Source organism: Mya arenaria, chromosome 6 (genome assembly GCF_026914265.1).
Source record: "Mya arenaria isolate MELC-2E11 chromosome 6, ASM2691426v1".
Classification (NCBI taxonomy): Eukaryota; Metazoa; Mollusca; class Bivalvia; order Myida; family Myidae; genus Mya; species Mya arenaria.
This window is the reverse complement of record NC_069127.1, coordinates 7991385-8008403: the sequence shown is the minus strand read 5'-3', so window position 1 is coordinate 8008403 and position 17019 is coordinate 7991385. Positions and strand designations below refer to the sequence as shown.

At 37.3% G+C, this 17019-nt stretch overlaps 2 protein-coding genes across 4 annotated transcripts in view; one reads left to right on the top strand and one right to left on the bottom strand.

Moving 5' to 3' along the window:
* LOC128237211 (uncharacterized) overlaps positions 1-2323 on the top strand; it is a 41814-nt gene extending 39491 nt beyond the window's left edge. For all 3 annotated transcript variants that reach the window (XM_052952543.1, XM_052952541.1, XM_052952542.1), the window contains exons 17-18: positions 200-282; positions 890-2323. In XM_052952543.1, coding sequence (XP_052808503.1) covers positions 200-282; positions 890-976 — 170 coding nt within the window. In that variant the 3' untranslated portion in view covers positions 977-2323. The remainder of the gene's footprint in view (positions 1-199; positions 283-889) is intronic.
* Positions 2324-11001: 8678 nt separating this feature from the next.
* LOC128238665 (uncharacterized) overlaps positions 11002-17019 on the bottom strand; it is a 54990-nt gene continuing 48972 nt past the window's right edge. Inside the window, exons 28-35 of the mRNA XM_052954798.1 lie at positions 16832-16901; positions 16020-16086; positions 15258-15343; positions 14734-14860; positions 13581-13622; positions 13241-13333; positions 12885-12905; positions 11002-11466 (exon numbers count right to left, since the gene is read on the bottom strand). Coding sequence (XP_052810758.1) covers positions 11314-11466; positions 12885-12905; positions 13241-13333; positions 13581-13622; positions 14734-14860; positions 15258-15343; positions 16020-16086; positions 16832-16901 — 659 coding nt within the window. The 3' untranslated portion in view covers positions 11002-11313. The remainder of the gene's footprint in view (positions 11467-12884; positions 12906-13240; positions 13334-13580; positions 13623-14733; positions 14861-15257; positions 15344-16019; positions 16087-16831; positions 16902-17019) is intronic.

Below are 17019 nucleotides of genomic sequence, written 5' to 3'. Positions count from 1 at the left end.
TTATTAATTTCCAAATGGAGAATTCTGATTTTTGTCCCAAAAGCTCTTTAGCAAAGCATTTATATTTTTCTAACCAAAACTTTATTAGAGATTTGCCTTAATTTGTCAGTTAATTGTAATTAAGTATAACAGAAACACAGTTATAATCATTTTCTATCCACCCAAACAATGTTTCAATGTTTTTCTACTCTGTTCACAGTGGAGAAGACGGTCCGTCAGCGCCCGATGTCTGCCCCTGTCAGTCGCAAGGAGAAGGCTCGGGCTCCAGACATCTGGGACCATGTATGCAACACTACATTGTTTAAACTTTCAAATTGTATGAGTATGACATTACTTTATAAAAATCATTCTTATTGGCAGTCTTGTAATGTTGGGGAAACCAGCATTCTTGAAGGAAACCCATGTGTCAGGCCTATTGACCACAAACTAAACGCAAATGCCTCCAAGCCAGGAAAGAAACCTTTGTAAAAATCAACTGCTGAACAATGTTTAGTTGTCCATAATTTAATAAGTTTTTGATTGGAGTTACGAATGCCTGAACTTTACTTTAAAACAAAGAGGGTGTTTAAGGAAGAGTGATATTAATTAAGTCTTATGTAATGTGCTGCTTTGAAAATAACAGGCATCACTTTCATAATAGTTTAACTGACCTTGTACATGCTTCAAAATGCCTAATTCTTAGATGCTTTATACTGCAATGAACACTTACATGGCATGGAGCAGACCTTGCCATTTATTTCGGACAAGGTGGATCCATAAACTTTAGGGAAAAATGATGCTTGTGGGAAACTTTACCAATCTACAGTGAAAATTGTGTCATGCATGACTTAAACCTTGTAGTCAGGTACAAAAAAATGCAGTATCAAATAATGGTGTCTGTATTTTTCAGATCACGTCCCGATGGAAGCAGGAAGACCGCGTCACAGGTGTTCTCAGACAGTGGATAGATGATAACAAACAACATAGAAAGAAGTAGAGGTGTTGGGCTTTGATTTGGAAGCATTGCGTGATTACACATGGCTTGTGATGGACATTTACTGTGAGGGAAACAAACATAAGAGAGCGAAAAATAAGGATCTTAAAGAACTTTACTAATTTTTTTTTTTATCATATTTTGTAAGTCAGATGTGTATTGTTATTGACTGTCAGTATATGTTACTGATGATGTAAATTGCACATGTGTAGCGATCAGGTAAATAATTTAGTAATTTAGCTACATGTATGCCTCTTGAAAATAATCACCTGACCATTAGCTTCCTCTTGCATAGTTCTTGTTTAGACTGGCTGTAACCATGCAAAGAAAGCAACTGTATGGTCTTTGGTGAAGAGGTTTTGGTCTAGAATTCTACATAAAAATCACACACACGAAAGCTTTATAACAGCTTTTGAAGTGTAGAGCTTTGTTGCTTTATAAAATTGTATAGCTGATTTTGAACTACCTAATCATTGCTTCATATATTTGTTTTTATGCCCCCGAAGGTGGGCATATTAAAATCGCACCGTCCGTCCGTCCGTCTGTCCGGCTCTGTAACTTTACCTTGTATGGACAGATTTTAAAATAACTTCCCACATGTGTTCCACATACCAAGACAACGTGTGGCGTGCAAGACTCGTGTCCCTACCTCAAAGGTCAAGGTCACACTTAGTGTTTATTCACAATGGAGTGCTGTATATAAGGGCATAGAGTATAGGTTGTCGTGTCCGGGCTGTAACTTTCTCTTGTATGGACAGATTTTAAAATAACTTGCCACATGTGTACCACTTACCAAGACGACGTGTCGCGTGCAAGACCCGTGTCCCTACCTCAAAGGTCAAGGTCACACTTAGTGTTTATTCACAACAGAGTGCTGCATATAAGGACATAGAGTATAGGTTGTCGTGTCCGGGCTGTAACTTTCCCTTGTATGGACAGATTTTAAAATAACTTGCCACATGTGTTCCTCATACCAAGACGACGTGTCGTTTGCAAGACCCGTGTCCCTACCTCAAAGGTCAAGGTCACACTTAGTGTTTATTCACAATGGAGTGCTGCATATAAGGACATAGAGTATAGGTTGTCGTGTCCGGCCTGTAACTTTCCCTTGTATGGACAGATTTTAAAATAACTTGCCAAATGTGTTCCACATACCAAGACAATGTGTCGCGTGCAAAACCCATGTCCCTATCTCAAAGGTCAAGGTCACACTTAGTGTTTATTCCTAATGGAGTGCTGCATATAAGGACATAGAGTATAGGTTGCCGTGTCCGGGCTGTAACTTTCTCTTGTATGGACAGATTTTAAAATAACTTGCCACATGTGTTCCACATACCAAGACGACGTGTCACGTGCAAGACCCGTGTCCCTACCTCAAAGGTCAAGGTCACACTAAGTGTTTATTCACAATGGAGTGCTGCATATAAGGACATAGAGTATAGGTTGCCGTGTCCGGGCTGTAACTTTCCCTTGTATGGACAGATTTTAAAATAACTTGCCACATGTGTTCCACATACCAAGACAACGTGTCGCGTGCAAGACCCGTGTCCTTACCTCAAAGGTCAAGGTCACACTTAGTGTTTATTCACAATGGAGTGCTGCATATAAGGACATAGAGTATATTTTGTCGTGTCCGGGCTGTAACTTTCACTTGTATGGACAGATTTTAAAATAACTTGCCACATGTGTTCCACATACCAAGACGACGTGTCGTGTGCAAGACCCGTGTCCCTACCTCAAAGGTCAAGGTCACACTTAGTGTTTATTTACAATGGAGTGCTGCATATAAGGACATAGAGTATAGGTTGTCGTGTCCGGGCTGTAACTTTCCCTTGTATGGACAGATTTTAAAATAACTTGCCACATGTGTTCCACATACCAAGACGACGTGTCCCGTGCAAGACCCGTGTCCCTACCTCAAAGGTCAAGATCACACTTAGTGTTTATTCACAATGGAGTGCTGCATACAAGGACATAGGATATAGGTTGTCGTGTCCGGGCTGTAACTTTCTCTTGTATGGAATGATTTTAAAATAATTTGCTACATGTGTTCCACATACGAAGATGACGTGTCGTGTGCAAGACCCATGTCCCTACCTCTAAGGTGAAAGATACACTAAGTGTTTATTCACAAGGGAATTCTGAATATAAGGACATAACAGTGTAGGTTGTCAAGTATGGGTGGTATTTTTTATGTTCAGAGGCAATTTAAAATAACTTGCCATATGTATTGACACGTAAAGGCAAGATCAACTTTTCATGTACTGACCTTGTTCGTAGGTCAATGTCACATTCGGGGGCATTCGTCACATACTGTGACAGCTCTTGTTACATATTGAAGGCAGAAACATATCATACTATTTTCTCACATTTTAGTTTATGTCATTGTGCACTGATTTTAGGTGGAAAAGCAGGGATATTTCTTCTATTTCTTCTGATGTTCAGCAATGGTCTCTTTTGATGTTTAAGTGCTTGACATTATTCCCATAAAAAGTGAATGTGCCATAAATGTTAGATTAAACAATCAAAGGATTGACTATTGTTACTATGGTAATAAAACATGGTAAGTAGACCACAGTGTGACTTTAATGAGCCTTTGTCATCAAGCCACTGTGAAGTAGACAGGAGATATATGCACATAGAGAAGAAAGCTTTGAAGTTTATACTGATATTGTCTGGCTTTGAGTTTTTGTTAAATTTTTGACATTGCAAAAATGTTTTTCAAAGTGAAAATATACTGATGCCTTATGCTTCATTTGTGGTTGTATATTTAATGATATACAGATTATACGTATGCTGACCTAGTAAGTTCTCTATCAAGCCAGATTGTATTATGTTTCATAAGGGTTTGGTCAGTCTTGAGCAATACTGCATCATATATTATAAAGGGACTATACACCAGATTGGCACCAAAAATTATTTTTTTCAGTAACAAATCTCAGGACAATTATTCAATAAAATGATTTACTCTTTGATATCATAATTGTGAAAAAAATACCAAAATGTGAAGAAAAATTTGAGTCAGAGACCGGGTTCGAACAGGGATCGCCAAAAACGCAGTCCAGTGTCGAATCCTCTATGCTATGAAAGTTTATGCTAACTGCTAATTGGGAGACAGGTATTTAAGATATATACCTAGCTTGGTAATATCACGTGATAACATTGACTAGCCAATCACGCATAAGAATGAATTCTACAAGGTATACATACCTAGTAATCTTTTTTAATGGAAAAATATGAAAACACTGTGAAAAATAAATTAATAGTAAACTATGTGGTACTTTAATTCATTTGTTTCAATGCATTGTACACATCGATACCAAGTTTATGTCAGTTTTCAACAATTTTCTCTTTTTTTCGCTGTTTCATCATACAGTGTATAGCCCTTTAAATTGCTTTCATCTGACAAATTGTATTGGAATTCCCTATAGGTATTGAAGATATTTGAATTCCCTGAAGATATTGGATTTCCCCGGAGGTATTAGTTTTCCCTGGAGTTATTATGTAACTCTTGTTTTTTTACCTTCGAATCTTCAAGCAAAAAGTGTTCATTGCAATTATGAAAACAATTCTAGTCATGTCAATTTTTAAATATCTAATGTATTTTTTTGTGACACATTAAATTTGTATTCTACGCTGTTCAGGAAGTCTTGTGACAATAATTCATAAATGGGCTTCATCATTGCACTGTGACCTTGACTTATTTGCATTGATTATAATCTTTATATTAGTGTAGCAAAAACCTGAACTAATGAGCTTATAATTCTTAAGTACAATTTTTTTGATTCTATGAGAAAATATATCAGTTATTATTTTCGTAAGTTTGTATATCAAATGTTTCAAAGCATAAAGCATAAATTTTATAGGCTTATTTTAAGCTGCTGTTTTCTATGAACGTCAAATATGGATATTGATCATGATGTAATTTGTTGTTAAACATCCTTGCTGGCCTCATAGGTGGCATTATTTTGCAGTTAGAGATGAAGAATTATTAATTTTAAGATTAATAATATAGTAATGTTTATTATATGATAAAAATGTATGAAAGAATGTTTTTACCCCTTGCCAAATATACCTGAAATTTTCAAGTAATAAAACAAGTCTTTATGGGCACAAAGCACATTTTTCATGCAGAGCTTGGTTTCATAAATACTTAGCAAAAACTGTTATTTAAAATATGAAGTTTTTCGAGAAATCCAACTTTTTATCATTTCAATTTTAAACAAGTAATTTTATTTACCCCATGATAATGATAAAAAAGTTGCATGACTTCTGTCATGCAGATCACAGATTGACATATTTCCGCTCCAAAATTGATGTTTTATGCATTTTTCTTAAACCGTTACTGCCATAAAACATTAAATTTCTAAATTTAAACACAGTTTTCACAAAAGTGTTTGTGCATCCCATCTCTTATGGCAAATGCAGGTAGTTGTCCATTGATTTTATTAAGAAAAACAAGTACATCTCTGGCTGATACTGCCACCTATGATCCAGTAATCCCCATCATGATAAACCATGTCAGAATGACATTTTAATACCACTTTTACAAATCAACAAATCTGAACAAATATCCATTTGGGCAAGAGACTATGTGATTTGAGTGTTTATCATTTTGTGCCTTTAAGTCTCACATTTATCACAATGATCTATTTTTAATTCTACTTGCCAACGGCTAGTAGACCTTATTGCCATGGCCCAGTGTCTTTAGTGTATGTGTCAGTCTGTGTATGCGTTTGTAAACAGTTGCTTGTGAATGCGATGAAGTCTTCATTTTTTATAGTATCTTAATCAAACTTACACAGTTGTTAGATTTTCTTGAGAGCTCAGTAACATTGTTAAACCAGCCAGACCTGCCCATGCATTACTGGATTATATCCCTTTAAGTGATCAAACTTGCTTTATAAATACAGTATAAGGGAGACAATCTGTACTCAGTCACTGTAGTTTTTTTGTTTCACTTCTTGCCTTTGTCAACCTGTACTGACTGTGTGCATTTGGTATTTTCCCTTGCTTTTCTGAACTATAATTATGTTGCCTGTTATCATACATACATGTTCTGGATTGACAAAGGCCAAAAGAGCCATGCCAGTAGAGCGTTGGGCCTCATGGGCCTCTTGTTTAATTATTTGTAACTTGACATTTGTGTTCTTGTATTGTTTAAGATAATGCATAATATATTAAATACTGTTAACTTGTTAATGCTGATATGTTTTAGTATTTATTTACTCAAGAGAGTTCTACTTCTGCCTATACAATAGGATTTTAGTTGAAAAGTTTTATAAATGTCATAGTGCAACTAGATGGCGTGGAATAAATCCTTGATAGAATATGTTTGTGGTTGTTTTTACTATAACAGTACACAATATGGTACTGATATTCTACTTGATTTGTTTCTGTGGGCCAGCTTGGAATAAGTGCTTGTTGTAAGTGCATATCAGTAAGACAGTAACCTTTCATGGAAGTCAATGAAAATGTCATCAGTGTCCTTATAGTATCAAGTATCATGATTCTTTGATGCAGATATTTGAAGTAACATGGTTCTCTGTTGAAAATATTGATGCTAATAAGTTCTCAGTTGAGTATATTGATGCAAATAATTTCAAGTTACATGGTTCTTGGTGGAGTATATTGATGCAAAAAAATTGAGGTAACATAGTTCTCAGTTGAGTATATTGATGCAAATTATTTGAAGTGACATGGTTCACATTAGAGTATATTGATACGGTTATACTTTCAAGTAACCGTGTTCTTAGTTGTGAATATTGATGCAAATCATTTGAGGAACTTGTTTCTCGGTGCAGTGTATTTTCTAACTGTTGTTATCCTCTACCAATGATTTTAAAGCTGACGATTCAAAACCACATGGCCTTATGAGGTTAGGGTTAGCTGGTTACCAATTTATGGCTTATCATAGTTAAAACTTTTAAAATTTCTTGTCAAAAATAATTTCCTGATTTCCATATTACACCAGAGAATAAACCTTAGGCAACCCTCTACCAAAATCTGTCCAAACTGTCGCAGTTAGTAAATTCTATAACTGCACGGGGCTGCAATGTAATATAATGATTATTAACACCACATACATGTACATAAGCTCTGTGCTCTCCCATGTTAGGTGCTGCCTTTAGATTTTATTTTCAAAAGGACATGATTGCAAAGGGTTGTGCTGGTTTTCCCAATTTGACTGTATTTGTACTTATTAGTCCCTCTGTTTTAGCCAAGAGGCGGACTGGTGGTTTCCATTTTTTGACTGTATTTGTACTTTTTAGTCCCTCTGTTTTGCTCAAGGGAAAAGCTGGTTTTGCATATTAGATAATATTTGTACTTTATAGTCCTTCAGTTTCAGCCAAGAGGAGTGCTGGTTTACCCTAGTTGATTGTCATTTATAGTCCTTCAGTTTCAGCCAAGAGGAGTGCTGGTTTACCCTAGTTGATTGTCATTTATAGTCCTTCAGTTTCAGCCAAGAGGAGTGCTGGTTTACCCTAGGTGATTGTCATTTATAGTCCTTTTGCTTTGGCCAAGGGGAGTGCTTGTTTTCCCAATTTGACCAAGTTTGTAATTTATAGTGCCCCTGTTTTCATTCTTTATAGTCCCTCCCTTTGGCAAATGGCTGGGCTGAATTCCCTATTTGCCTGTATTTATTATGCCCCCCTTTGAAGAAGAGGGGTATATTGCTTTGAACATGTCAGTCGGTCGGTAGGTCGGTTCCTCGGTAGACCAAAACTTGTCCGAGTTATAACTCAACAATTCCTTGACGTATGGTCATCAAACTTGACAAGAAGATTGGGCCTAACCAGTAGATGACCCCTATTGATTTTAGGGGTCATTGGTCAATGGTCAAGGTCACAATGACCTTAAATGGTAAAAGGATTTTAAAGCTTGTCAGAGTGATTAATCAACAATGCCTAAACCTATGGTCATCAAACTTGACATGGAGGCTGGGCTTGATCAGAAGATGACCCCTATTGATTTTAGGAGTCATTGGGTCAAAGGTCAAGGTCACAGTGACCTTGAATGATAAAAGGTTGTCTGATTGGTAATGTGACAATGCCTGCACCCATGGCCCTCAATCTTGACTTGGAGGTTGGGACTGACCAGTAAATGACCACTATATATTTTGGGGTTCATCAGGCCAAAGGTCAAGGTCACATTGACCTTGGATGTTAAAAAGTTGTCCAAGTGATAATTCGACAATGCCTTCACCCATGGCCCTCAAACATAACTTGGAGGTTCGGCCTGACCAGTATATGACCCCTTTTGATATTGTGGGCAAAAGGTCAAGGTCACATTGATCTTGAGTGATAAAAGGTTGTCCGAGTGATAACTTGACAATGCCTGCACCCATGGCCCTCAAACTTGACTTGTAGGTTGGGCCTGACCAGTTGATGACCCCTATTTATTTTGGGGATCATCAGGTTAAAGGTCAAGGTCACAGTCACCTTGATGGAAAACTCGACAATTCCTGGACATATGGTCTATAAACTTGACATGAAGGTTGGGCTTGACCAGTAGAAAACTCCTCTTGATTAGGGGTTTCATTTGGTCAAAGGTCAAGGTCACAGTGACCTTTAACACGAAAAAGTTAACAAAGCTTCTCCCAGTGATATCTCAACAAAGCCTGGACCTATGATCATCAAACTTGACTAGGAGGTTGGGCCTGACCTGTAGATGACCCCTTTTAATTGAAGGGGTCATCTCGTCACAGGTCAAGATAACAGTGGCCTTGAACGCAAAAAGCTTGTCTGTGTGATAACTTGACACTACCTGCATCCATGGCCCTAAAACTTGATCTGGAGGTCCATGCATTTTTCATTCAATTGTCCAAATCCTGACAACATGGCGCTCAGGGGGTCGGGGGCATAATGTTTGACAAACAGATCTTTTTGTTTTGCCCTGTCAGTCAGTCATTCAGAGTCAGTCAGTCTGTACGTCACACTTCATTTCCATTCAATAACAAAGACCCAGGAACTTAATACTTGGTATGTTGGTTGGTCATGACCAGTTTATGATCCCTTTTGCTTTTTTTAGATCAGAATGTCAAAGGTCAAGGTTGTGGTGACCTTGAGGTGAAAAATGATTTCCTCTCAATAAATGAAGACCCTTTGGTCCAGGAACTTCATACTTAGTGTGGATAACCGCTATTGACTTTGAGATTAGTAGGTCAAAGTTCAAGGTCGTGGTAAAACGCGTTACATGTTGGCGGTGATCTAAAGCAGTCAAAATGGTTTCCAAAGGTCAAAGGTCAAGGTCGCTATGACCTTGAGGTGAAATACGCTTTCCTCTCAATTACTGATAATCCTTTGGTCCAGGAACATCGTACTAAGTATTTAAGTTGCTCATGACTAGTAGATGGCTCCTTTTGATTTTGAGATCAGTAGGTCAAAGGTCAACGTTACATTGACCTTGAGGTGAAAACAGTATTCGTTCAATAACTTGATTTGCTATGTCTTTGGCGTTTACCCAGTGCATTTAAACCGGGCTTATGTTTAAACTTTTTGCTACTGAGCGTGTTTCTGTAGTTTTTCACATAAGTATTGCACCCACGATCTTCATACTAAGTATGCCAGTTGGTCATGACTAGTTGACTATCCCTATTGATTTTGGGATCAAAAGGTCACGGTGACCTTGAGGTGAAACAACAGTTTCCCGTTAGATAAATAGTTTGCACCAAGGTACTTAATTCTTGATATGTCTGTTGGTCATGATTAGTTGATAACGCATATTGATTTTGGGATCAGTTTGTCAAAGGTCAAAGTTGCGGAGACTTTGAGGTGAAAATACGGTTTCCGCTCAATAACTAAAGAACGTTACACTCAGCAAATTCATACTTAATACGCCAATTGATCCTGACTAGTAGATGACCCCTATTTAGTGTGGGATCAGTAGGTCAAAGGTCAAGGTCGCAGTCATTTGACCTTTCGGGGAAAAACAGTTCCCAATAATAACTAAAGAACACTTTTACCCAGGAACTTCATACTTAGTATGCCGGTTGGTCATGACTATTAGATGACCTCTATTGATTTGGGGATCAGTTGGTCAAATGTCAAGGTTGCAGTATTGGTTGCACTGACCGCGAGAAAAAGAAACGGTTTCCGCTCAAGAACTAAAGAATGCTTACACCAAGAAACTTCATACTTTGTTTGCTAGTTGGTCTTGATTAGTAGATGAGTCCAATTGATTTGGGGTCAGTAGGTCAGGGTCACAGTGACATTCAGGTGAAACAGTATGTTGGCCACCGGTCCGGACGTCACACTTTTTTTCGCTCAATAAATAAAGAAGACCTGTACCCAGGAACTTCATACTTGGTATGCAGGTTGGTCATGACCAATGACCCCTATGTTTGTTCGTCTCAAGTCCAAAACTATAATTGTTATGTCCGTTATTGATCATATCTCACTTACGACCACACAATGGCGGAGACAAGCGCTTTTTCATTGTTTTTTATAATCCCCCTGTTTTCGCCAAGGGTGGGTGCTGGTTTTATATATTTGACTGTGGTTGAACTTTAAAATCCCTTTGTTTCGACGAAGGGGCGAACTGGTTTTCCCTATTTGACTGCATTTGTACTTTATAGTCCCCCTGTTTTCGCCAAGAGTGAGTGCTGGTTTTTCCCATTAGACTGTGACTTATGTAATAGTCTCTCTGTTTTGGCTTTAGGGGTGTGCTTGTCTTTCCTTTTTTGACTTTGGTGTATGCTACAGTCCCAGTCCCTCTGTTTTGGCCAAGATGCCTTTGTTTTGGCCAAGTGGCGGGCTAGGTTTCCCTACTCGATGCCTGTATTTCACTGTCCCCCTGTTGTTGCCAATAATGTCGACAAAGATTGATTTGTTCTTTATCGGGACGTTTTATTCTGTCTTCTGTTACCCGTGTTAAGGGAAAGAAACAATGATGTTACAAAGTGTCTAAGTATGATAAGTGACACGTGTCTGAACAGCCTTGACGTCGCAGCTGTCGCAGCTGCAATGCGGAAATTGTCCTCCACTTAGTTTGATTAAACTACTAATCTGATGTAATTAAAAGCTAATGAACCAGTGTGAGGGTGAACGATCTAGGGCAAACACATTCTTGTAAATGTGCTATGAAACAAAAACATCTCTATATGTATTCCATGGGTAACTATATTCCTCTATATAAAGCAGAAGTTAGCATTATATATAATACGCTATGTAAGTTAAAGCTAGGTTTCTTAAATGTATCGTTCATTTCAGCCTTTTCTTTCTATGTTACATGTACCACACAGGTTAACATATTAATTATACATGTTCATACACACGTATATGGCACAAGGTAACATCTTCTATACAAATATCACAAGTTTACGAAAGTTCGCAGGTTTTTCATGCAGAAAATGATGCACTTCTGGGGTTTGTGAGGCGGACGTGGCGGTGGTAGTTCCGGCGTTCCTCGCGCATCCAGTCATTCCCGGGAGCCTTGGCCATGTCGCCCCGCCGTCTGCCACTCGCTACCCCGCCAGCATCACCATTCTTTACCTAGAGGTAAAGCGCAGTAATTACTATTCTCCGTACTGCAAACAGTATAATGTCCCTTATGACTTCATATACAATAATATCGAATGTTACATACGTATGATTTCTAAACAAAATGTAAAGTAACTCCCAGTTATAAAATTAACACGATTAGGCGTTAAGAGAAAATGTGTAAACATACGTACAAGGATGAACGGGACATATTTTTGGAGCATGGTAATACTAACCTAATATTAAATAAATGCAAAAGAAATACACATGTATGTTTAAATCACATTATGTTAAAAAAACAAACAAGAAAAATAATAGACTTCTGACAGTCAGATATACCACGGTGCGATAGGAGTGAACTCCTGCTATTTCCTTTAGTACACAAGGGGCCTTTATCGCTCACCTGATTTTCACCTGAGTTCTAAAGTTATTGATAGGACAACCTACTGGACGCCGCCCGCCAGTAGGCCAAATAACAGGTGAAACTAAAACATACGTCCCGTTTTTTAAACGGTCGAAGAAAAACATGAAGAATATGTACTTGTTTAAAGGGTGAAGAAGGGCCATAATTCTCACAACACATTGTTACTCTGAATACGTTCACGAAGTTCGAAATCGATAGTAAAACAATAATATAATACAAAAAAAGTTTGTAAAAATGATATATGTCTGTTAGTAAGCTTCTGGAAAATAAAGAAACTTGAAAAAATGTCAGATACGCACATTATTGGTGTTGGTGCGTCGGCGGCATTCGAAAACAGTAACATACGATATTTCTTAAAAATGTTCTCGATATTCAACTACTTCTAAATAAAAGAGTAAAAAATGGGGTGAAGGATTTTGATACAGGATCACCATTTCTATGATATTATGTTGAAATAGGGCCAGCGGTTTCGCAGAAATATTTTCTACTGAAGTTATTCCTTTCGGTTGCCATAGCAACCAGAGTTATGCATAACACCACTTTTATTGAAGTTATAATCTGGAAGAGGACTTCTGTGAAGTTTTGTTGAAATTCTAACATTGGTTTCGGAAGATAATTGTTGAAAAAAAATGTTGACGACGGACAAACTACAGACAATCATCCTATCACAATAGCTCACGCTGAGCACACTGTGAGCTTAAATGTTAAAACCTCCATACACAACGCATCTTTTTCTTCATATTTACACAATATATCAATTCTTACACAATTATCGATGGAATAGTTATATACGAAATATAACATTTTAAGAATGTCAGAAAACCTTGTAAGGCCAAATATAAATATATTATTCATCTAATCTACAACTCAACAAAAATGCGAACTATTAGGTTACATGTCATTATTTTTACTGGTCATATGACACCTAAGGACATAGAAGGAGTTGTTTCCCTTCCCAACACTGGTACATGTACCGACGTTCACTTAAGAGTGTCATTGTACTCACCTTGTCTAACCCACCAGCATCCTGTAGGCGGAAACAGAAACAATAGTGTCAGTACGATAACAAATATGCCATTGAGACGAAGCGGGAGTAGAGTGTTGTATCATATCTTTACAAGTATGTGAACGTTAGAAAATGATTTATTATTATGTCAAGTGATGTCAGTCTTAAAACGCATGATCATAAACAGGATACAATGCAACAATACAAATGAGGTCGGATGCATATTCATTTTGACCATTTAAATCAATGTTACATGGTAAATTATATATAGCCTATCATCCTTCAATGATTACTATTCTATTTGGAAATGATTCTAGTAAAATAAAGTATGAATCAAGAACACTAAAAACAACTACCTGTGAAATACTTCTCGACTGTTTCCGCATGTCAGAGCTAAATGTCTGCAGGCTCCGTTTCCTGTTACGCCGTTGTTTCAGCGCGTCCCGAATCTATTTATGTTACAATGGTGTCATATAACCATGATCATTCAATGAGTTTAGAAATAAAACAAAGTTGCAAAAGATGATACTATTACAAAAATAGAATACTAAATGAAATCTATCTTAAACAAACATAGTTACTTATAGATGTATATATAAATCCAGCTATATAATAAAGACCTTCGCAACGTAATCCCAGAAAATGTATGTATGCATTCTATTCATGAAAAAACAAGAATCTTGATGTCATCATTACCTGCCTATTCAAGACGCAGTGGAACAGAAAAATGAAGAAACCCTGCAAACACACAGAGACAAAGGTACAGATTGTACAAGATAAATTATTTATGACTAAGGATGCTCAAATCAACGACCACTAGTTGCAAACATTTTAAAAAGGGTTACATTTTACTTTCATGTAACATGTATTTTAAAGATTGAAAATTGTAATAAGGAAACATGCTACATGAAAACAAGGACAGAATAAGTCGCATGTTGCCTGGAGACCGTTACAGATCGAACAGTAACACAAGGAATGCATGTTACATGGAGGCTGTTCCAGATAAAACATTTACACACTAGTTGCATGTTGCCTGGAGACCGTTACAGATCGAACAGTAACACAAGGAATTCATATTACATGGAGACTGTTGCGGATTACATATGTTGCATGTTGCCTGGAGACTGTTGCGGATTACATATTAAAACACGAGTTGCATGTTGCCTGGAGATTGTTGCAGGTTACACATTAAAATACGAGTTGCATGTTGCCTGGAGACTTTTGCGGATTATAAAATAAAACACGAGTTGCATGTTACCTAAAGCCTGTTGCGGATAAATTATTAAAACATGAGTTGCATGTTACCTAAAGTCTGTTGCGGATTAATTATTAAAACACGAGTTGCATGTAACCTGGAGGCTGTTGCAGATTAAACATTAAAGCAAGACTTGCATATTACCTGAAAACGTTTGCAGACTAAACATTGCAACCTGTATTTTCTTACACAAGGAACATTGTATGCATATTAGCTGGAGACTGCTACATATTAAACAATAAAACCATGTCTGCATTTTACGTTTATACTGTTGCAGATAAAACATTGAAACAAGCTTGCATGATGCATTGAGACTGTTGCGGATATCATATTAAAGAACGAGTTGCATGTTACCTAAAGACTTTTTCGGATTAATTATTAAAACCTGAGGTGCATGAAGCCTGAATATTGTTACACATTAAACATTGCGACGCTGCTTGCAGGTTACCTCGAAGCTGTTGTAGATTGAACATTGAAGCAGGGTTGCATGGTTGCATGTTACCTATAGACTGTTACATATTGAACATTGAAGCAGGGTTGCATGTTACCTGAAGACTGTTACATATTGAACATTGAAGCAGGGTTGCATGTTACCTGAAGACTGTTACATATCGCGAATATGTAGTGTAACGCCACCATGTCCGCGTTAACCGCCATTACGCCCACCACCCACGTGACCCCCATCAGTGGCAGCAGCACGCATAGGCTGCGCACGCCCGTTCTATGAGAGGAAACGTCGACGTGGAGTTTAAAACCATACATGAAATTGACTAAGAAATGAGCCCCAAACTGCCACTATACTACTGATCTTGTAGCTGTCGAGTGTTTTTGTACATCATATCATCATAGCAATTTATTACAAAAAAACGACATTTTTAAATGGCGTTTACTATTATTAAATGACATTAACTCCCTAAAAGCAAGTTTCATGATATTTTAGGGTGCACTTTTACTTGGTTTGGAGCAAATTACCTTTTCAGTGTATACCAAAACGTTGTAATTTAACTTAGACAGAAATATTGTAACAACCCGTATGGTAATTTAAGCATAGAATCCTGATTATTTTTAAGTAAAGATCCCATTTCTCATACCATCAATAAAACAAACTCATAACTTACTGAAGTTTTTCTTTTAAAGCCTTTGATTTCATAACGGTTGAAGAAGCCATTTTCTTAATTACTGTAATAATGATTACAAAATTTACCTGAAATAGAAATAATTGTTATAACATATATGTTAAAGCTGCATTCTCACAGATTGAACGTTTCGACAACTTTTTTAATTGGAACGAGCCCATTTTTGCGAAAATCCATGGAAACAAGTTATATAAGACTGCTGACAAAATTAGATCGCAGAGTGAGAGTGCAGCTTTAATATGTTATGTTTGTATGATTCCTTTACCAGTACATTGTTCCCGCGATGTGTAGTATAGTCGAACTCCGTTGGCTCGAACTCGCTTGGCTCGAATTCCTCGTTGGCTCAAACTGGATTTAAAGGACTGTTTTCTTAAGCCTGAAGATAAGCATTCCCGCTTGGCTCGATTTTTTCGAGGGCCGAGGTATTTTCACCAGTCCCTTGGAGTTCGAGCCAATGAGGTTCAACTGTATATGATACACATCAGTTGGAATCGTTTTTTTTTAAATGAAGAATTTGACTTTTATACAGTAAAGATACAATTGGAAAAACAAATTCGAACTTCAAATGCCACCTGGTCTCCTGGGGGCCGACTGTTGAGGGTTGTGAAAGCCGGGAAGCTGGGTAGAAACTTGGTCCTTGCAAATAGTTTTATTGTATGTGATGGTTATATTCCTATAAAGAGTTACTCATAGCAATTATAAATAAAGTAGAGGCGCCCCAACTTTTCTCGAGGAGTTACTTACAACAATTACAAATAAGGCAGGGCCGACAAAAGACCATATAAGCCCATTCTCGATGTCCAACCAACAGCTGAAACAAGAAAAGACATATATAATTATTCACATACATGTTAACGTTGTACACAGGTACGCCGATCATTTTTAAACACACAGGGACATGACGTGCTCAGTTTCGTAGCAAGTCACCAGGACATCTATAAACATGCCAGTAAATTCAGTTCACTTTTTGAAACACTTTAAAATAGAATATTTATAAACACCACTTCAATGCCCAAACACCTGTCCTGCATTCAGTTAAGACTAAAGTCGCTCTCGATATCTAACAACTGCTGTTTGATTTCCGGCTTACAGGGATACAAAACAAAACAGTTTACTAGCGTTAATTATCCTTAACTGAACGCAGGGCAAGGGGGCATATTACAGAGGCACCTTAAGTTGAAACTGAACCTTTTCCTTACAATCAAACAATTCCCTAAGTGTTTTAGTTCACCTATAAAAGGTGTTATGCTTAATGTATATTCTGCAAGACGGACTGCAAAACATCTATAAACATGCCAGTTAATGCAGTACATATTCAGAAGCACCGTAGTAGGACATTTATAAACTGTAAATAAACAAGCAAGTTTATTTAATAGACAGAACACACAAAGAAGGACAATAAGATACCCGACAGTTAATTCAGAACACAGTGTCGAAACAACATATCAGGACATTTATAAAAAATACGATACAAATCGACTATGCTCCCTATTTTATATATCACACGTATGATAAGACTATAAAACAAATGAAGAATTTTAGATATATTCACTTACAAGTTTTCATTGCCGTATCCTTCTGTCTTGGTTACCCCTAACGAAATACCAACAATAATTGCTGGTAAAACTAAAACAATAAGAAGAATCGTTAGCTCAACACAACATTGGATGTTACTGGTCACGAATTATATGGCACTTGTCTTCGCCCGCACCAGAACTTGAAATATGTAACAACTATTTCAAAT